The sequence below is a fragment of the Peromyscus californicus genome, unplaced genomic scaffold (genome assembly GCF_007827085.1).
Source record: "Peromyscus californicus insignis strain IS unplaced genomic scaffold, ASM782708v3 Scaffold_14__1_contigs__length_90479793_seg_2, whole genome shotgun sequence".
NCBI classification, from domain to species: domain Eukaryota; kingdom Metazoa; phylum Chordata; class Mammalia; order Rodentia; family Cricetidae; genus Peromyscus; species Peromyscus californicus.
In genome coordinates, this window is record NW_026294436.1 from 27,028,650 (window position 1) to 27,051,502 (window position 22,853).

General features: G+C 34.4%; 1 protein-coding gene across 2 annotated transcripts in view; it reads left to right on the forward strand.

Annotated features, from left to right (window-relative positions):
* Window positions 1–21,487, forward strand: part of Kcnt2 (potassium sodium-activated channel subfamily T member 2) — a 353,431-nt gene extending 331,944 nt beyond the window's left edge. For both annotated transcript variants that reach the window (XM_052737110.1, XM_052737109.1), the window contains 3 exons: window positions 2,200–2,500; window positions 9,934–10,018; window positions 18,879–21,487. In XM_052737110.1, the coding sequence (XP_052593070.1) occupies window positions 2,200–2,500; window positions 9,934–10,018; window positions 18,879–18,990 (498 nt within the window). In that variant the 3' untranslated portion in view covers window positions 18,991–21,487. The remainder of the gene's footprint in view (window positions 1–2,199; window positions 2,501–9,933; window positions 10,019–18,878) is intronic.
* Window positions 21,488–22,853: the final 1,366 nt, after the last annotated feature.

Sequence of the window (22,853 nt, forward strand, 5' to 3'; positions counted from 1 at the left end):
TACATATATTTTTATTTTAAGTACTTTTATAGTCTTCAAATCCACTACATTTAACCAAGTAACAAAGTTGTTACTCTCTTTTTAATACCTATTTTCAATTTGTACTGCTTTCTCGGTGTATATATACATATATATGTGCATATATATAGAGAGAACATTTTCTGAGTTAAACTCCATGCCTTGTCTCTTGGATTTAATCAGAAAAACAATTGATAGACAAAAAATGCAATGAAACACTTATTTTTTTCAGAAGGGAAAATTGAAATAGAGAGTTTAGATTTCATAACAAAGAAAGGAAGCTGCTAAGTAGTCTATGGGAATTTAAACCAAGTCCAGTGTGATCCTAGAATGCCTGGTTTTAGCCATCTATTCTAATCCTCGGACTAGCAGTGCAGGAAGAGCCCCTAAGGTGATGCCACCATTTCATTTCCTGTGCTACACTGTATCTCTTGCCTAGTCCAAAGCAGAATAGAGTGTCAAGCATCAAATGAAGAGACAGTAGGAAATTACTTCACAAACAGCTATCTTTTTACACATACACACAATAGGCATACAATTTAATAACAGGTGCCTATCAGCAATGTTATTTACACTGTGGGTAAACTTTATTTCTTATGCATTATTATTGTTATTACTTTAGTTCAGAGTTAGAGATGATACTGTTTTCTATGAATGGTAATGTGTTAGATGAATTTTTAAAAGGTTGGTGAGGGGCAGAGGATGAATATTAACATTATCGTTTTATTTAGATTGCTTGGTCTTCATATTGAGCTAGGAAAATCCAGAAACATCTCTCTAACTTGTTCATCTCATTATAAAAAGTTAACTATGCTTTTCATACATGATATACAAAGGAGAAAAAAGGTTTTGAAAATCCAAATTTGTACTAAGGAATCTCTAAATTTTGACTTAGTTTTCTGAAAAAAAAATCCCCAAATTATTCTCATTCCTTTTACTTCTAGATAAAGTGGCACTTATGAATATGTTTGCTTGTTATGTAGACTTACAAAAAAAACTAACTTGCAATTGTAAATGATTGTATATGTGAAATCATGATATCCCCTTCATACAGGAATTCAAAACAATGATAAATTTGACCTTTTTAATATTGCTTCAATAATATATGTATACACTTTGATCCATATTTTAGATGCATGTATTTCACAGTACCTGAGCGATGGGACTAAGAAGAAACATTCACAAAGACAAATAGTGTTTTACATCTGCTTGCATTAGCACCAAATCCTTCTTCCCCTATCCCTTAAATATTTATCAGTGTATGACTCCAATACCTAAATTGTAAGTGCTCCTAAATGAGCTCAGCACCTTGACTGTTTTCTATGGAAAGCTTTACACAGAAGGAATTCAAGCAATTGCTCATGTCGGACATATTACAAATATTACTAAATAACTGTAGATAGTCCTTACTAATGATAGATATTTCCCAATAGTTTGTAAACTACTTCCACAGAGGAAATTTTAGTTGTAATATTAACTAGGTGAGAAAAAAATAAGCAAAGATTTATAAAGGTACCCATGATGTAAAATCTTTAATGCTTCTAGCTTAAGTTCTGAGAGATAAAATCTGGTCTCTACTTTCCTTTAGTGAACTTTTCACCAGGAGATATGAAGTTTAAATGAATTATTTTATGTTATCCTAACACAATACTGTTTCATAGTAGAAATCTGAGTAAGTTGATATTTTGGCGGAATTGAGGTGTATGATCATTGCCTAACATGTTGCTACAGTTGTGGGTAAGGGACACACTGAGCCTCATAATTTATATTCATATTTAGAGGATGTATTGAACCTGCTTCCTGACTTAAATTGGTAACTTAATTTTTATTACTTTGAAAGACAGCTGTGTATGCCTGTGAAAGCCGAAGTTCAAGCAAGCTTTCACACCTGGAGGGGAACTCCATGGCAGATTCTCGGATCGATAAGTCCGGTAGCATTAAGGAAACTGTTTACTAGCGTGCGCATGTTTCCATACAGTAAAAGTCTCCTTGGTTAGGGTTACATTTCATGTGAGTGATTAAGAAAAGGTGATTAGAATGGAATGCTTTGATTTTCTTTTTCCCGTGGAAACTCTCACGTGTAGTTTTACATTTACACCAAGATCATGCAAACGAATTATTCCAAGTCTAGGCAATGATTTTTCCTCCTTATCTAATTATCAATATCCATTTCCTTTAAAGTCTCAAATATCCATCAGTGTGGAAGAGTGGGAAGACACCAAAGATGCCAAAGAGCCGGGGCACCACCGTGGCATTCACCGCAACTCAACCTCCAGCGACCAGTCAGACCACCCCTTGCTGCGGAGGAAGAGCATGCAGTGGGCCCGCAGGCTGAGCAGAAAAGGCCCAAAGCACTCTGGTAAAACTGCAGAAAAAATAACCCAGCAGCGACTGAACCTCTACAGGAGGTCCGAAAGACAGGAGCTTGCTGAACTTGTGAAAAATAGGATGAAACACCTGGGCCTTTCTATGGTGGGCTACGGTATGCTCCTTAAAACTCCTATACACACGAGCATGTCAGTTTTTTGCTATTACTAGTTACACAATCAGCTCTAATGGAAGAAAGAACTGAATTTTTGTCTGAAAATGCATATACATGGCACCTGGATGAAAATTTCATCTTTTGTGGAACATTTAAATAACAAACATGTTGCTAAAAAATGTTCAGCAATTATTTAGATCACTAGGCAATGTTTGAACCTATTACGGGGATATCTCACTTTTAATTTAAAGAGAAATCTTGAGGTAGATTTAGTTTCCAATTTGGAGCTATAAAAACTAAGCCATGAAACTTTTGGATTTGCTTACACATGGCTGAGATTTCTAAAGGTCTATCTGGCTGCAATTTTTCTCTTTCAAACACACACACTCACACATACACACAAACATGACACAAACATCACATCCATGTAATTTCTGGGGCTTGAGATAAAATGAATTTGAGGTGTTGCAAGTAACTAACTATAATAGCCATTGAAGAACTATAATGAAATTAGAAATTGTGTTTAATTTCTTACCCAAAGACTTCAAAAGCTTTATTTATTTTCTATTTTATTTTTGAGAGTCTAATATAATTATGACATTTCTCCTTCACCTTTCCTTCCTTCAAACTATCTCATATACCCTTCCCTGCTTTCCTTCAAAATCATTTCCATTAATTATTACTGCATTCATACATGTACATGCATATGTGACCTCTTTTTCCATTAATTATTACTGCATTCATACATGTACATGCTTATGTGTGTGTGTGTATGTGTGTGTGTGTGTGTGTGTGTGTATGTGTTCCTAAATATAACCTGTTCAGTTTGTATTATGTCACTTGTATGTATATTATCTGGGCTGACCATTGGGCTCTCTACAGCCAATTGCTGTGCTTTTCCCTGGGGAAGACCATCTCTCCAGATCCCTGCTTTCCTCTGTTGCTCTTTTCCTAGGGCTGAGGCCTTGAAAGCTTTATTTTTGAAATAGAAATACTGTTAATTGACATTGTGCAAGCTTTCTAAACAATTTCTAGTTGCTATGTTAATCAATGATTCCATATACAAAAAGCTTAATAAAGTAATGCACCGATCACCTTAGAAATGCCATTATTATTATCCAAGATTTATTTTAGAAAAGTGGTTGGCAGCATTGTAACAAAGCCAGTAAACACACTATAGAGACTGAGGAAATTCCACACAGTCCCACCCTTAGATGGAGAACTACTAGAGGCCAGTGACTACTGAGAGAGGCATAATCCCTTGCCTTTAGGATAATTTCTCAAATAGATTATTCAATACAAAGTTTATCCCTGGATACATGCATATATGAACAAAACTAAATGGATTCAGTATGATGTTTGTGTATATGTGTGTATATGTATATAATATGTATGTATACATATGCATACATATAACAATAATAATTTTTTAAAGATCATGCATATTAGAGAGGTAATAGAGGAATTTGAGGGACAAAGGGACAGGAATGATATAGATTCAACCATCATGCATGAAATTCTCAAAAAATATAAAACTAATTAAAATAAACAGTCAATTGGCCAATGATAAATGGGATGTTTTAATTGTTTATGTATACTTACATGTATACATGAGTGCACACACACTTGCACACATTCATATATATATATATAAAATCCCCATTTTATCTTTATTATAAAGTTTTATATTGAGATAATGTTCATAAGACATTTTAACCACTGAAGTAGAATTTAGAAGAAGTTCTTTTTTAACATGAAAAGTAAAATATATTTACTGAGTGGTTTCATACTGAAACTGTGTGCATTTTCTCATAATTCTTTCAAAGTGATCATATTAGTATCTTGTTTAAATTTTATGGTTTTCCTCTCAGAGATGGATTACCCAGATCAAAGACTTGCATTTGAATTTTCTCCAGTAAGAGTTCCTTATGTAATTGACATTTGTAATTATATTTCTCTTAATTGTGGTGAATACTGATCTGCGTCCAGTAATTTTAATAAAAATGCATTTAATATGTTACATTGGGAAGTAAATGAAAAGTTCAGAATGTTCTTCCAGAAATTTACTAATGGCAACTTGCCAGTTTGATGACATCTGAGATGATTCGATTTCTAATAGATTAATTTTCTATTTTTACCTTTTAGGTAGTGCTAAATTACTTGTCTTTTAATGAGAAAAATGGCAAATATTTCTTCATCTGAATTACAACTGTCCCAGAATGTTATAATCCCATTCATCCATAAGCAGGACTGTATATCACAGTCTTGATTATTGGGAATATGAAACTGTATGAGCCAACTGTATGGACATCACCCAAGAAAGCATCAGGGATTCATAAGAAAATCTTTCTCAAAACTTTCTCATATTCTATCTTTATGTAAATTAGTTGATTTTATGATCATGATAATTCTTATAGAACAGAAGGTATTCTATCCTTCTATGGATACAGTTCTCTCAGTGGCACCAAGGACGGACTCCTAGACTTGCAGCATTGTATGTTTTTACACCAGGGAAGACCACATGGGTGGGGACGGGTAGGAAAGAGGGAGAAAGGAGTGCGACCTGACTAACTCAGGGTCAATTTCTCTGTGTCCTGAACCCAAAGTGAATGGTGTCCTCAGCGATAGGGTCTTATCACATGATTATGATGGACAACCAAAGCAATGCCAGTGGCCTGTATTGTCTGTATTGGGTGACTCTGGGGCCTCTTTGACCAATCACACCTAGGGAATTAATACATGCCTGTCTGTGAGATTTTTATTTAATAACTCCTGTGTCTTCTGAAAGCAGCATTGTTCACTAATGTGGAGTTAAAAAAATAAAATTGGAGGGCTAAAGAGATGACTCAGTGCCTAAGAGCATTGACTGCTCTTCCAGAGGACCCAAGTTCAATTCCCGGCACCCACATGGTAGCTCCCAACTGTCTGTAACTCCAGTTCTAGGGATCCAGCACTCTCTCACAGACATACATTCAGGGAAAACAACAAAGCAAAGAGAAAATTAAAAGATAAATAAATCATTTTAATGCATTTTCCAGGTGGCAGTTGTGCATGTCTTTGATCCAAGCATTCCAGAGGCAGAGGCGGGCAGATCTTTGTGAGTTCCAGGACAGTCAAAGCTACACAGAGAAACCCTGTCTCAAAAAACCAAAAGATTAAAATTTGTAATTGGCTTATGAAACAGTGTCATTCCATTAAGCTTCCTCATATATCCTTAAATTTTATTGACTCACCATCTACACTTAATTCCCAGTTTCTTGATTGCTCGAAATTTTGAGGAATTTTTAAAAAAATGTATTGGTCACTTGTAATTTTCTGTAACATTTTGCATCTCATACATCTATAACACTACTCCTGACAATTGCTGTGAAATTGTGTCTACTGGAAATGTCAGTTATAAATTCTCACAAACGTGTTTGCGTAAATGACACCAGTAGATACACTAATACGGATGAGGGAAAGCTCATGGGGCCTCAACCCTATACAAAGAACTACAAGCAACTAAGGAATGATAGAGGAGGAGAAATAGTCTTCCCCAGGGAAGAGCACTGCAATTGGTTATCCAAATGGTCAGGTCTGAAATTATATACATACAAGTTACATAAAACAGACTGAACATGTTATATTTATGTATTTAAGGACACACACATGCCCATTTCAGAAAAACAAAAGAAAATGAGTCAATGGATTTGAAAGAGAGGAAAGGGTATTTGGAAGGGTTTGGAGGGAGAAAAGAAAGGGGAAAATGGTATAATTATATGACAGTCTCAACAATTGAAAAAAGAAATTTAAAAATATTTATCATTATCATGTTTTGAAAATTGTCTTTTAAACTCCTTACTCAATCTGTTGGTTGTATTTTGCAGTTCTTTGTATGTTTTTGCTAATAGCCCCTTGTCTGAGGTACAGGACAAAGATTTTCTCTCATCTGTGAGCTGTGTGTTACCCCTGCCCTTAGTGCCCTTGGCCGTGCCAAGGATTTCATGCAGTCCGTTCACCGATTTCCTACCCCCCCTGAAGCCCTGTTAGGAAGCTCTTTCGCACACTTCAATCCCAAAGTGGATCCCCTCCGCTTTGCTCCAGAAGTTCCAACATTTCATGTTTTAAATGAAAGTGTTTGGTCCCTTTTGAATTGAGCTTTATGTCGGAAGAAAGACATGAATCTAAATTCACTGTTCTGAGGGTGCATATCTCATTTTGTCAGCACCATTTGCTGAGTCTCCTGATTTTTCCACTGTGTGTGCAACAATTTCAAGAGCAGTAATTTTAACTAGATGGTATTTTTTCAGTTACCTAAGGTCAGAGTTTAGCTGTCTGGAAACGGTATATTCATAGAAGATTCTTAGTACATTTCTGATGCTAGGAAATAGAATCTTAATTCTCTGATTCATACAACCAGATATAAAGCAAATCCATTTTATTAGTAAGTATTGTATTCTGTGATTGGCACAACCATATATATGCATGTCTGCCAGGGTTAATGATAATTATGTTAAGCTCTTAAAAATCCATCAAACCTGCTATATTCACCTTTATAGAATTGAGAAATAAACAAAATATAACCTCAGAGAATGACTAGTTGAGATTAAAACAGTAGTATGTGGCCAATAAAACAATTGGTAAATATTGCTTTGAAGTGTGTCTACAATAGACTTAAAAACATGCTTATTAATTCTCAAATGCAAAGTCACAAAGAGAAAGAGGTAACTGCAGGCCTTCAGACAACGTGTGACAGGCAAGCTGTGGTCCAACTGAGCTCTATTGCAAGGCAGACTTGAAAGAACAGTTTTGAACTCAACAACCACTTTTAACCTAAATCAAAAGGATGGCATTCCTCTTCCACGAGGACTAGACATTGAGGAGTAAAGAAAGAAACTGGAGTTGCTGCTTCCAACTGTGACCTCATCCTTGCCTTGATTTAAAACTTGTGAAATCACTGAGTATATTATCAACATGTTTGATATCCTTCTTAGAGCCAGTTACACAATAAATGCATTCAGTTTGATGTGTTAAAATAGGCTAACAGGGCAAACCAAAGTACTGACAAAATAATTGCATCTACCATTAGAAAAGCTCATAATTATCTAGAAAGCATTGGACAAACAAATGAAATCACCACTGCCCCTTGGCTTGTATATAAAAGCAATATGAGAGTTCTCTGTTAATGTCAGATCGTCAGAGTGCAGCTGTGTATCTCCACTGAGCAAGTGGTGGTCTGGTAAGATTAGCTTCTTCATATCGCAGCTCAGCAATACTGTTGTTTATTTTAGAAACTGAGTTGCTCACACCCAAATGGCATGGAGATCTTTCTAGTATACCTATTGCCTCTCAGAGTGTTTGTTATTTATGATTTAGGGTTTAGAGCACACCATCAATTTGAGTTCCTTTGAAAAGAAGTTATTATCATTCACACAAAAAGAATTTTTTCGGAGAAGAACATATGAATCAAACATTTTTTATAGAGATATATGATCTTGATAAACTCATGTCAGTATAATATGATTTATGTTTGATTTGTAACTATTTTTGGAGTATAATTTTATAATAAATTGGGATTTCAAACTCCAGCCTGTTGATTTAGTCATACATCCCTCCTTATGATTCCCAGACTTAGCAAATAAACATACTGGATTCCCAGCTGCATTTGACTTTCAAATAATTTTTCATGGTTTCCCAAATTATTTCAGTGTTCCACATGCAATCTTTAGGTCATACTTGTGCTAAGCAGTTTGTTTGTTAGATGTTAGCTGTGGTTTACACATCCTTGGGCGTTCTTTGTTTATTTCCTGGCAATCTTGACATTTTTAGTGGTAAACTTTTGGTAGGCTCACCTATTCTGTAATTTATCTGTCCTGTGAGATACTAACTTTGTTACAGGCATTAAAGTTGATTTGCAAATCAATTGAACTAAAGCAGAATATATTATGACATTAGGAGGACATTTTTTTCCTACTGAAATGAATGTAATAAATAACATTATTTTGTGAGAATAGCATTTTAGTACAGCAAATTGTTTATTAGGTTCAGCTATGTTGGCCTGACATGAACTTTAATGAAATATTTAGATATTGAGGAACTTCTTTTGGTAAGAAGCAATTTTAAACTTTTCTTTAAACTTAATAATACAGTATTGCCTTCAAGAACTATGCTTAATGCCGCGTGGTGGTGGCACATGCCTTTAATCCCAGCACTTGGGAGGCAGAGGCAGGCAGATCTCTGTGAGTTCAAGGCCAGCCTGGGCTACAGAGTGAGTTCCAGGACAGGCGCAAAACTACACAGAGAAACCCTGTCTCAAAAAAAAAAAAAAAAAAAAAAAAGAAGAACTCTGCTTATTTACAAGCCTAGTGTCTGAAAAACAGACTTTATCCTTGGAAAGAAGAGTAGTCATTGAAGTACATGTCCACGTGGCTTTGTCTTCGCAACTTAGAATGCTCTTAGAATATAAAATATCAAGACCTACAAAGTTTTTCACATTTTAAAAATGATTATTTTTATGCTATTTTGTATTGGTGAGTTTCTGATTGCTATATCTGATACTCGAAGTTGGGTACTTTTAAAGGAATGAACTTTATTAAGTCATATTACTGGAGGTGAGGATTCTAATACAGGTTCAGTTATGGTGTTTTGTGATGGCCCCTTGTCTGTATCACATCAGATCAGGTGTGAAGATAAAATAGAAACTTACAGAGTGAGGTATAAAGCCAACTTATGTAGGGCAGGGATCGAAAACTTGCTCTTTTGAAACAACTTGACCTTTTAAGAACTAACTCAGGACATAACCCAGTGCTCTGATGACCTTAACTTCAATGTCCTCATGGTACCAGCCCTTCCCAACATGGCCGATGAGAAGAAAAGTATTTGCCAGTGTAGTCTCCTTGAAACGTTAAGGTTAAATTCTTTTACAAAGAATTATTTGTATTTTTAAAGAAGAAACAAATTGTGCCATGAAGACATGCATATGAAAGCTGTGCATAGTTTAACATGATTCTCTATTACCTTCTAAATACATATGAATAGATTATTTTTCAGGAGTTTCCTGTATCAATGTTCTCTGCTATGACAATGTTTGCTTCTAATTATCTTTAATTATTACAAAGGGAAATGAATCAAGTAAATATCTCATAACCATTTCTTTAGTAGAAAAACTTTTTAATTGTAATGACTTTCAGGAGAAAACGTAACTATGGTTACACTGAACAGAATTAGATACTTTATTTTTATCATCTACTGAAACAAAAAGTAGATACTTTGAACATATTTCAGATGACAGAAATGTAGGAACCAAACTTCTATCCATTAAAAACAAAACAGAACCAAAAGCAACTGCATCAAGTCAATGTTAAATCATTGACAACTACATGATTTAAACACGAGTACAGAGATTTCTGTGATTTTGTGTGAACCATAACAGACAACATTTGTTTATCTTGCAGATGAAATGAATGATCATCAAAGCACACTGTCTTACATCCTGATCAATCCATCTCCAGATACCAGGCTTGAGCTGAATGATGTTGTGTAAGTTGACTTCATATACCAGATTAGGGATATATACATTACTAATCTACCTTCTATTTTATTTACCATTATAGTCTCTTATTTGTTTGTGTGATGAGCATGCTTGGGAAAATCTATTTTTGGCGAGCATATGCATCCCTCTGGTTCTCCATGTAGTACTTTAAAATGTAGAATTGTTGAAAAGAAGGCTTGTTAAGTGAGGAAATAGCAGCAGACATTCTCTATTCTGTGGGCAAATACACACTTTCAAAGCAAGAGAAAATCTTACTCTATGGAGAGCAGGTCAAAGAAAAAGTGAAGTAACCAACGTATATGGATCTAAAGATCTTCAAATATCCATAAGCAAAATTAAAATACCGTGGAATACGTTAGGAAAGGGCTAGAAAGAAGAACCACATTCACTAAAATGGTTCTCACCCTTCTTAATGCTGCAACCCTTTAATACAGTTCCTCATGTTGTGGTGACCCCCCAACCATAAAATTTACTTTATTGCTACTTCATAACTGTAATTTTGCTACTGTTATGAATCATAATGTAAATATCTTATATGTGACCCCCCCAAAGGGGTTGCAACCCACAGGTTGAGAATTGCTGCCCTAAAAGGATGGAGTGTATGTGTACAATAGTAATGACACTATCCTAAAAATGAGATACAGAAGTTAATATGACAGTTTCCTTTACTTCCATGTGCTTATACTTAATTAACAAAATTATAGTTGATCACAAGAAAATGGAAAGAATTCACAATGACTTATGCCGTATAAGGAATTTAATCTTTGATTACGTTAGGTGGTGCTTCATTAATTTCAAGAAGAAAGATATTACTTCGAAATGGAATTAATACCAAAAATGGTGGGAGATATCACCTACCTTTTGAAATTTAAATAGGATTTGTTTTGTTGAATGTGGTGGGGGGCACATTCCAGAACTGGAATAATGATAAAAGAAAATGTTCTGCATAGGGAAGACATGAAGTATTTTAGGAAACAGTTGGTCAATATAACAATGGAAATCAAATTAGATTTGACTCTGAGAAGGGACTTAGGTAACAAAGTAAAAGGTTCAAATGTGACTTTATTATAGGTTGCCTATCCACACCTGAGAAAGAAAGTGTCAATAGTTTAGAAATGAAACTTTTACAGTTGATAGTGTGAGCATAGAAAAGAAATTCTTATGAAAATCTGCTCTTCAGGTCATGATCGGTCCTGTTCTGGGTCTGCTTGGAGGCTCAAAGATGGTGGTTACCATTCAGTTACCATCCACTGTGGCTGGGAAATAGAAGAAGCAGGAGCTTGAATAACTTGTCATTGCCTACGGATTGAGCAGCACAAAGCGAGGAATGCTTGTGTTCACCCCACTTTTTCCTTTTTATATGTTTAGGATTCTATCACAGGGAATAGATCTTCCAACCTCAGTAGACCTAGTCAACATAATCCCCAGTAGAAAAGCCCAGATACCATCTGTCAGTTGATTGTAGATCTATCTGGTTGACAATTGAAATTGACATTCACAGAATGTAATTGACTTGTTATGTCTTTGACATTTATCATTTCTGTTGAGACTATCCAAATTCTCTTCCTCTAACTATTTTGAAGTATACAATGAATTGTTACTTTACTATGCCATAACATTTTAAAAGTTACTTCTATCCAACTGTATTCATTTACCATATTTTAAAAGTTCTTCTATCCACTGTATTCATTTACCAATTAACCATTTTTCCTTGTACCCCATTCTCCACACTTCCTAATGATCTAATAGCTAACACTCTACTCTTTATATCTCAGAAATTAACATTTTTGTTTAAACATATAAATGAGAACACATGGTGTTTATCTTTCTATGTCTAACTCCTTTTACATTGTTCTCTAGTTTCATCCACATGGCTTCAAATAATATAACATTATTAGATGGAAGCCTTTGTTATTAGTGATATTTCAACAAACATGAAAGTGTGGGTAGTTCTGATCAGATAAGAGAAATATTGTTGTATGATATTCGATCACACTGTGAACCCCAAGTTTGCATTTGAGTTAATTAAGTAAAATCAACCTTTGCTCAGGAGGCAGAGCTAGCAATTTCCTGACAGAAAGTAATCAAAGAGAGTCAGAGGGAGTCTGGAAGATGGATAGAGAGATGCACAGGAAGTAGTAGGAAGGGACTTTGAGAGTGGAGGTCTTTCTGTGATGCCTGCAAAGAGGGAAGCTCAGCTTGTTGCTCCTCAACAGCTCTGAGCTAGCAGGTTTTCTCCCCAGCCTTTGACTCCTGAGTCTCATTGACAAATAGAATGATAGAGATTTACTTAAAAACCATATTTGGTGTCAGGAACAGAAAGCAGAACAAACAGAACATAAAAGTTCCACATGCCATTACCAGAGAATCAGTGCCACTACCAGAGAAGTGGGCCGGTAACTGCAGAACCACAATCACTGCCAGAAACAGCAGTAATTTTTACTGCTTTTACACTTGTTTTGTCTTCTAAAGTACAGTCTCTCTTGGAGAAGTTTCCATATGTTGAGTGTATATTCAGCAGTTGCTGGAGTAAATGTCCTGTAAATGTCAGTTAGCTCAATTTAATTCATGGTATAATGAACCATATAATTCTTTGTTGTTGTTTTGTTTTGTTTTTTTTTTTTGAGACAGGGTTTCTCTGTGTAGCTTTGCGCCTTTCCTGGGACTCACTCTTATTGAGTTATTTACTTAATTTTCTTTATATACCTAGTAGTAGATTGCTGGATCACATTGCTTTTCTTTCTAGTTCTATAAAAATAATTTCTGTAGTGTTTTAACTATGGCTAAACTATTTAAAATTGGCATCAATAGTAAATGAATATTTCTCTTTTTCTACATCTCCAGCAATATTTGATCTCTGATCTTTTGTATAATAGCCATTCTAAAAGATGTGAGACAATAATCACTCTGTTTTGATTTGTATTCATCTAATGATTGAATGTTATTATAATTTTTTTGTTCTTTTCAGTAATTTCTATGAGAACTGTTCTTTCAGGTCATTTGTGGACTTTTAATTGAATTAATACTTTGGGGATTTTGCTGTTGTTAAATTGGTTGAACTCCCCATGTATTCTAGATATTATATCACTTATTGAATGAATATTTCAGAAACCATCTCCCACTTTGTGGTTTTCACGTTGTTGATCATTCTTTGGCTGGCCAAGCCTTTGACCTTGGTATAATGCCATTTGCCAATTTTTCTTTTACTTGTTGTGTGTTTTGGGTTCTGTTATCCTGTAAGAATCAATTTAATTATGCTGCATGTCTTTGTAGTATAATAGAAGACACATTTAAATAATTTTACTGGAATAAAATAAGCATACAATTTATACCTTTAAATATAGAAGTTACTGTTTTTAAGTATTTCCCATGGCTATGGAGAAATTGTCACGATTCAATTTTGGAACATTTCATCCCTCATTAAGGAAGTCCTGAATCACAGATGGGTTAAGCTATCCATCTCCATCATCTATCTCCCTACCCTTACTTTTGTACTTACTCATTAGCCTGCATTCTATCATTACAGGTTTTCTTTTACTAGTAAGTTTGCAAGTAAATAATATCACATAGCGTTTACCCTTTTGTTATTATATTTCTTCTTTGAAAAAATAAAATAAAGGATCTGTCATGTGACAGTACCATAATGTTTTAATTTCAAAGTATTATTTAATGCAGATAGGCCACATTTTATTGTTGCATCATTGTTCTTTAACATTTGTTTCTGATTTTTGACTCTTGGGATATGGTATTATGACCTTTTAATAGATGCATGTTTTCACTTCTCTTAAGGATATACTTGGCAGTAAAATTTCTGGGTACATGGTGATATTATCTTTATCATTTTGAGGATAAACTAAACTGTTTAATAAACCTGTTGTATAAGATTTCCTCTCTAGTAGATAGTGTAACACCTTCTTAGTCAACATTTGTTGTTTTGGTCTGTAATAGCCTTCTATAATATCTTTAAATAATTTTATATCGTTCTTCAAAATTAAAAATACAATGAATAGTCATCATATCCTTCCTACTACCACCCTCCAGCTCCTCTTGGAAACATCCAACCTGTATCTCTTCTGCCTTTGTGTTCTCTTTTATTATTACTCACACTTTTAGCTTCAAGTCTAATTAGAGCTTAGTATATGCATATGGTTGTGGGACCATCCAGTAGTACGTACCATCCAGTAGTGCATAGACAACGTACTACTGGCTGCATTCCCAAAAACAAGTGGCTCTCAGTAGTTCAGCAGCTATCAACTGCCAATAGTTCTTCAGCTATTGGTGAGGTCTCTGGGCTGTGACATAACTCCCTTGACTTCTGCCTGCTGAAAAAAAAGAAACTCTTTGACCATGGTCAACAGCAACAAAACTATGTGGATATAAACATAAATATTTAGAGGGCATTTTCACAACCTTATCATTTTGTGTGAAACATTATAGCACTTAGTTCTCATCTAACACCAATAATCTCTCCAATATTTGACCAGCTTTATTTTTTTACTTATTTATTTATTTTGGTTTTTTTAAGACAGGGCTGCTCTGTGTATAGCCTTTGGCTGTCCTGGAACTTACTCTGTAGACCAGGCTGGCCTTGAACTCACAGAAATCCACCTGCCTCTGTCTCCCAAGTGCTGGGATTAAAGGCGTGCATCACCACTGCCTGGCTTGACCAGCTTTATAGTACTAGCCATGAAATCCCTCCTGCAGAGCAGACCTCAGATCAAACAAAAAGGTGATTGGTTAACTTTGGTGATTGTTAGAGTTACTATGCCACTTTTGCACCAGGAGCACAGCTTGCCTGGTACGCTGGTATTGTAGCATGTGGGGTCCAGTACTGTGTAGCTAGAGTTTTCCTGCCTGGCCCACAGTCAGGGCAAATCTCTCTCACCTGCCAGTCCCACAGCCTCTCAGACCTGACCAAGTAAACACAGAGACTTATATTGCTTACAAACTGTATGGCCATGGCAGGCTTCTTACTAACTGTTCTTTCAGCTTAAATTAATCCATTTCCATTAATCTATACCTTGCCACATGGCTCGTGGCTTACCGGCATCTTCACATGCTGTTTCTCATCATGGCAGCTGGCAGTGTCTCTCTCACTCAGCCTTCCACTTCCCAGCTTTATTCTCCTCCTTGTCCCGCCTACGCTTCCTGCCTAGCCAATGGCCAATCAGTGTTTTATTTATTGACTAATCAGCAACACATTTGCCATACAGAACATCCCACAGCAGTACTGGGTATGTTAAAGCAAAGTGTGTGGTATCTTCAACAATAGTCTTACTATCTAGTTAAGCTGAGCAATAATAATGCTCCCAAAATACATGAATAATGAAATGAAAACTTTAGAGTCAGGCGTGAATTACTTCCCTAGAAGTTATTGAAGAAGGAGGCCTCAGTGGTGGTCAAAACAGTAAAAGCTATTGCCATTTCCCTTGGAAACTTATTCTAAATATTTGTCAAGACTGGTGTCCTAAAAGGCTTCCTTTGTTTTCTGCTACTAGAGTTATAGCTGGGTTTACATATAAATCCTTCACCTGTTTGGAATTGATTGTTGTGTATGGTTAAAAAAAAATAGGGATATAAGTTTGAGGTTTTGTTCAGTTTTCACAAAACCATTTGTTAAGGAGATTATCCTATCTCCTCTTCAAGTTCTTTATCCTCTGTTGCAAATTCAGTCAACCTAATGTTGACTAAATACATATGCTTGTCTATACGCCAGTACTGTGCTGTGCCGGTTACTCTACATCGCGGTAGTATAGTTTACTATACAAGATGTAAGCCTTGTAGTTGTTCTACTTTTTCCCATTTTGCTTAGGATGACATTATTACCTTGGGTCTCACTGAAATGTCTAAAATCCATAAGGGTATGTGATGCTAAAGTTTAAAAGACTAACCTGTTCTATACAGAGATGTGTATAGAGAGAAAAAACAGTCGATGTCAAACTGTGGAGTAGTGTTCAGTTTTAGGGTAAGATAAAAAAAAAACATTTCACAAAAAGTTACTAGAAAAACATAATAGAAAGAATACCATTATCCCTATCTCAAACTTGGAAAAGATTCCTAAGTTAAACCTAACATTATCAAATACAGTGTATTTTACTGTAAGAAAATAGATTTTTGTAATCATGTTAGCATAATTTTAAGTTATTAGAGTTCCCGTGGTCCTGTCAGAAGTTATATCTAATGATGTTGAATTTTTTTTTTTTTTTTTTTTTTTTTTGGTTTTTCGAGACAGGGTTTCTCTGTGTAGCTTTGCACCTTTCCTGAATCTCACGCTGTAGACCAGGCTGGCCTCGAACTCACAGAGATCCGCCTGCCTCTGCCTCCCGAGTGCTGGGATGATGTTGAATTTATAGAGGACAAAAATATGTGGAAGAACTTTATAATGCACCTGGCTCTGTCTTTAAGACATCATTTGGATTATCACTATAAGAAAACTTAGTAACTCTTTTCTTTACCTTCCGTATTTGCACATCTTCTTTCCTAGAAACCCATTTCTTAAAGAGCAAATTTTAGAAATTTCTAATCTACCTCATATCTTAACTTGAATATTCTTTTCTAAATAATCATAACTGACTGTTCTGTTGGCTTTCTTAGTTAGGCTTACTTTATTTGTGTTTTATAATGAATTTTAAGTTTCTTACGACTGCCACAACAGTTGTGCATGGTTGTCTGTTCAACATTGATATGTTAATCTTTTGAGTCTATGAACATGTTTTTCTATCATATATATGTTTATTATTTTATGTTATTTTTATAATATTTTATATTATAGTATTTAATATTTATATTTAATATTATTATAGTATTTAATACTATATTGTTTATTATATATACATATACATATATATGTTTATTATTTCAAATGAATTATGAAACTTTCTAGCCTAGAGCCACATTTATTTACAATGCATACAGTAAATCAAGCATGCTTGCAAAAATTTTCCTGCTCTTTGAACACTTTTATTTTTATTGAATTTAAGCAAAATCATCAATTTAAGTGCCATGAAAATATGGTCCTAACATTATTCCTGTGACTATATTTGTGACCTTGACAGAAGGCTTAGCAGAACTCAAGCTATGGCACATTATCATACTTACTACAACATGTAGCAGATCAAAGGACAGCCAAAGGAATGTGCTCTGGTCCAACTCTGGCTTGTAGTGATAATATTGTAGAAAATAGTGTTTGTCACAATATCAATGGATAATGAATTATACTTGTACTGTTTGTGTTTTTTTCTAAAATTTCACTTCTAGAAGTTAATTCCAAATGAAAGAGCAACATTAATTTGATTCTGAAACAATAAATCACTAGATGAAATGTCGTTAAACGGCTTAATGTGTGCTATTAGTTTTCTTCATTGATCTACAATGCTTTTGAAATTTCAAGTAATTAGAAAGCAGTGGGCATAGACAGTGAAATTCTGTTAATAGATCTAAGGACATCAATTTAAGCTTTTATTTGATTGAAGAAACTGGACTTAGGGGCTTTTGGTTATCGTTCATCATACTTATTAAGGGCTGTACTATATGAATATTTTTCCATCCAGGTTTCAGGAAGAAAAGAACAATCATTGTTAGGTACTCGTTTTTAAATTAGTTTCCCAATTCTTTTTTTTCCACTTCCTTCTAATATTATTATAGTTATATGTAATTCCACTTTCATTTTCACCTGGAACATGACTATCCCAGAAAGCCATTAGTTAATAGTTTTCATTATCTCTGTCCTGTCTGTCTTTATGGCTTTACCTACCACTACTTCCTGGTCTAACCACGTGTTTAGTCAAACTCCTTTGTTAAAATATACCAGGAACAGTCTTTCCTCTGTGCCCGTCCCTCCCTATGCAAGTTTGGCAGGTCTTCCTGCTTTTGATTTCTCAAGTCTATTTTTTAAAAAGATTAAACCCAAATCCCTTAATAGAGTATTACCCTGTTCTCTTCTGTTTAGGGGCTGTTTAGAATTTCCTTCTCTTCTTTACATATGCTCCCTGAACTGGTAGCATGTAATAATGTAATAATGCCACATATGACTTCACAGCATGAAGAATCTCCTCCCCCAGACAAATCCAAATATTAATGGAACATTTGAGTTTGTCAAATGAACATTTTCTTATTTACTCGTAGAACTTATAAAGAATGATTTTCTAAGAATCACATGGTGGCTCTTGCATGTAACCCCAAAAGTTTCAGAAAGAGTCAAGAATATCCCCACAATTTTGAAGCTAGCCTGGCCTACATAGAGAGGTCCAGGCCAGTTAGGACTAGATTATGAGACCAAACGACATCAACAAACAAACAAAAGGAATAAGTAAAGACATATAAATTGGCTTTTATGCTTTAGTATTATTATCTTAAATACCAGATCTTAGAGCAGATGAACAATTTTCTAGATAATCCAAATGTTATCTAGGCATAATATTTTCCATAACAAGAATTAACTGTGTAAATTAGAAATGCTTTTCAAATCACTTACAACAAATTCTTAATTGTATGAATCATAAAAATAAGTGCATGAGTAATAAGTAGTGACCTAATGATGGTTATGATGTAGATCTCAATAGAAAGTAGCCAGTGCTTATGGTAGAAATTAGAATGGATAAATAAATTATGGAGCTTTGACCAATTGAAGCATCATAATTGGAAAGAGCAAAATACTTTATTCACTAGCATTTATCATCTAATCATATCAGGCTAATTACAGTGAGTCTTTCTGTTGGTTGTGTATAAAGTAGCAGTTTAGATAATTTACACATAGCACATATAATAAGTGAGTATTTCAGGTGACACTCTGAATTAAGGTTACCTTGGTTTGCTAATACAGCTTCCTGCTTTGTTTTCCTCTGGTAGATACTTGATTCGACCAGATCCACTGTCCTACCTGCCAAACAGTGAGCCCAGTAGGAAGAACAGCATCTGTAATGCCACTGTTCAAGACTCCCGGGAGGAAACTCAACTCTGATGGAAAGAAAATAAGAGACCTTATTTTCCCTATGGGGACCTTGCTTGAAATCACTAAAATGTTGTAGATGGTCCTAAGAAACGGACTGGAAGGTACTCAATTTCTCACTTTTCTTCTATTTAAAAACAAAATCTATTCTCTCAGAAGTACAGGTAATTTTGAAACTTCATGTGGTATTTATTGACATTTCCCTGGTTAGTATTTAAATTTCATCACTGGGAGAGTCTGAAAAATGAATATAAAATACAGAAGTTGAAATCCGATATTTAACTGTTCAAGAATAATCAGAATTGTATGCATCCTATTTTAAAACATTACTAAGACTGTATGAAAACAAAGAAATCCACCTGTATTCAGTGCATCACAAGGGCACTGAAGCCTGATTTTATCCTTATAATTAAATATATCATTATATTGCTTAAATTTGCTGTTTCTAAAATTGAACCCACTAAGAATGTATGCTTATCTCTATGTAGAGATTAATCACTAACTTCTGTAGCTGACTTCTGTCTAGGAATCATAGTTTTCTTCAGAATAGATCTTTAGAGTCATTTATGTCTGTTTTTCCATATATTATTGTGTTCATTTTAGAATCCAAGATATCCATAGCATGTTTATTATTCAGAAGATACTAAAATACAAAGAAATAATAATCACCTGGGCTTTTTGGTGACTTCATATCTAATGCACATTTTATGCCAAGAAAAGTTTACTTAAGAGAAAATATTTTTGTTCTCCTAAAAAGTACCTAATATAGAGAAAACAATACATATCTTTTCAGCTAATATGAATGTGAAAATTGGAATAACACCTGTATATATCAGATGAGCAGTGATGACTTCCATTACTGTTGACTTTAATATATTTCATTTAGCTATATAGTAAATTTCACCAGGAAAATGGGTCAAAGTTTAAAAGAAGAGTATTTATACATTTTATGGACCACAGGAACACTTTAAAACCTTTAGCATTCTCCAAATTTATTTGATATTAAATACTCACACTTAAAATCTGATTAATATGAAAATAATCAAACATATCTATACCTTAACATTATAAGGAAAATATCATTAACATAGATATTTCTTGTATTTTAAATTTAATATGAATTATTCAGAATTTGACAGATATATTTAATATAAATAATACTCTTGTCTTTATTCTCTATTTTTTCTCTTCATAAATACAACAAAACTCACAAGAGGATGAATACATACACAGTTTACCAAATCAAATACACTAATAAAGTGTTCCCATGAGAGACATATTGGTACTTTTCAAAAATAAAAATTTTGATTTTTTTTATCTCTTTCTTTATTATGAGCATGACACTTGCAACCTAAAATAGTCCATGTAAGAAATGGAATATTTTCTCCATTCTTATCATCATAAAACAGATCATAGGAAAGGAAAATATATTCTTTTAAAATATGAAGCCTAACATCCTCCCAATAATCATACAGAAAAATAGAAGCATAAAATGTGAAATCAAATCTTCTAGCCATTTTACAATTTTACTGGAGAATATAGAATGTTTCTTTTATTACCAGTACTTTACATTACCTATAATTTAGAATGATAAAAACATGAAGCATTCCCAAAAAAACAGAGATGCTCTCTAGTTTTCAGAGAAGTTTGGTTAAAGCAAGTTACTTCAAATTGAGAGCATGCCTTAAAATGTCAACATTGTATGCAAATGTGTGTGTATTATAAATGTGAAATACATTTGAAAAACACCACATGATGTTAAAATTGAAAGCAGAATTGAGTTAATGTATGCAATAGATAAAACATATTGAATATACTGACTTATTTTACATTTGGATATCAGTAGTCAAGTAAGAGCTTTCTTTAGATTAACGTTTTTTATTCCATTACAGTTCTTTTAGGAATAAACGTCAGATTTTAAAAGTCTTGTATTTCCCAATGAGGTCTGAAGTTTAGTATTTTTGCATTATGACAGTTGCTAAGACTGGAATTTTAAGCTAGGATATGACTATATTTCCTATAAAACTAAAAATTTTGTTTCATAAATTTTAAAGTAATTATTTTTTTGATTATGAATATTAGTCCAAATTTAATATTTGACAGAATTATTATTGCTTGCTATAACAATGATTGTTTCTAGTCTTTCCAATTATTTGAAGAATAAATGATGCTTATTAAAGGACTTTCAACCAACTGTTGCTTTTTTAAAATAATGACACTTGCATATGAAGATTAAAACATGAAGTAATCATGCTCTTAGCCCTTCAAGAATTGGTTTGGTTTATTGTCTATGTGCCATTTTGCTACCAGTTTCATTGAATTGCTTTAAAAATAGATAATAATAAAATTATTTCTGATGATGATGAAAATCCCTTAGTTTTTTATGGCAGAACTTGGTTTTGACAAATTGTGTTTGAAACTGTTCAATTATCTTGTCATTTTTATATATCAAACCCCAAATAAATGTGAAAGTTGCTGATTGGAAAAAATGAAAAATACTGTTGAATTACTTCTTCACGTGACATCCTGTGGATAATTACTGTGCAGGAAAAGAGAAGGGAAGAGATGGGGAGAGAAAGAAAAGAGGTACACAACAGGAAGAAAAAAATGAAGTGATTATGGGGAGGAAATAAAACTTATTTGAGGTCCAAAAGAGAAATATACTTTACAAAAAGTGTCAGGTCCTCATATGCTTATTTATACCATCCGGAAAAATTACTACCTAAGGGAAAATTAACATGGTTTCAAACATTGTGCAGTCCTTTCTTTCAGGCAAACACTAGACATTTTTCTTCCTATTTCTGTTGCTATGGTTCCTGGAAGACCCCCTGCAGTGTACGTAATGAGGACACAGATTTAGCCATGGGAATAGAAAGAACTAGTAGAGAACAGAGCCAACGGAGCAGTGGGTTGTAAGTTCTCTGATATTTCATGCTGTCTACATATATCCTAATCGTGATGCTAAGAAACCCAGTGGGCACAGACAGTCCCAGGAAAGGCGTGTTCTATCCTCTCTAAGGACTGCCTACTGGAGCAGTGTGATGTCTGGGGATCCAGTCCACTCTGGAAGCTTTTGCAAGGGGGTTTATACTTAGGACAAGGGCTATTGTAATGTACAGTGGTTATCACATAGTGAGTCAAGGATGCTCTCAACATGGAGAGGTGGATCTTGGGAGAAGTGCTGCTGGCCAAGCATGCTTCAGAGTACCTTTCTCTATAATCTTGGAGCAGAACTCTAGGGAATTCACCTAGTCCAGCAACATTGTGGCTGCTTTCCTTTGTATGAGATCCCACAGTGCTGCCTTCAAATGAACCGAGCATCAATCTAAAGGCTTTTCCCCAGAACCCTTTGTTTTGACCCTGAAGCTGTTGATACTGTTCATATACTACTTCACAATTTTCATGTTCTCTTTGCTAGCCAATCTAATATTATTCTTGTGTTCCCTTAAGAGTTAATTCTTCACCACCAGCATTTCCCCCTTGTCCTGTATAGAGATATCTTGACTATCACAAGGAAGGAATGTTAGGAGACAAAACTTCTTCAGAAAAAAAGGTTAATTTATGTACTCATACACTGGTTCGAAACTTGAACTCATGGATTTGACAAAACACAAACAGAAGCAATTGTGTCTGCATTATCTACCTTATCAAATGCCAGTCTGGATACTAACTAGAAGGAGGTGTTCACTCAAGCCCAGCAGAAAAAAAAAAAAAAAACAACAACAAAAAAAAACTGTACAATATATATGGTCAGCCTAGAAAAACTAGTATTTGCAAAGCTAATAACAGAATGAGGGGGGAAAACATCCAAACAGTTAAGCTACCATGCTTTTTCTGTGCATTTAAAAGCAATTACTTACTCTACATGTTTATTG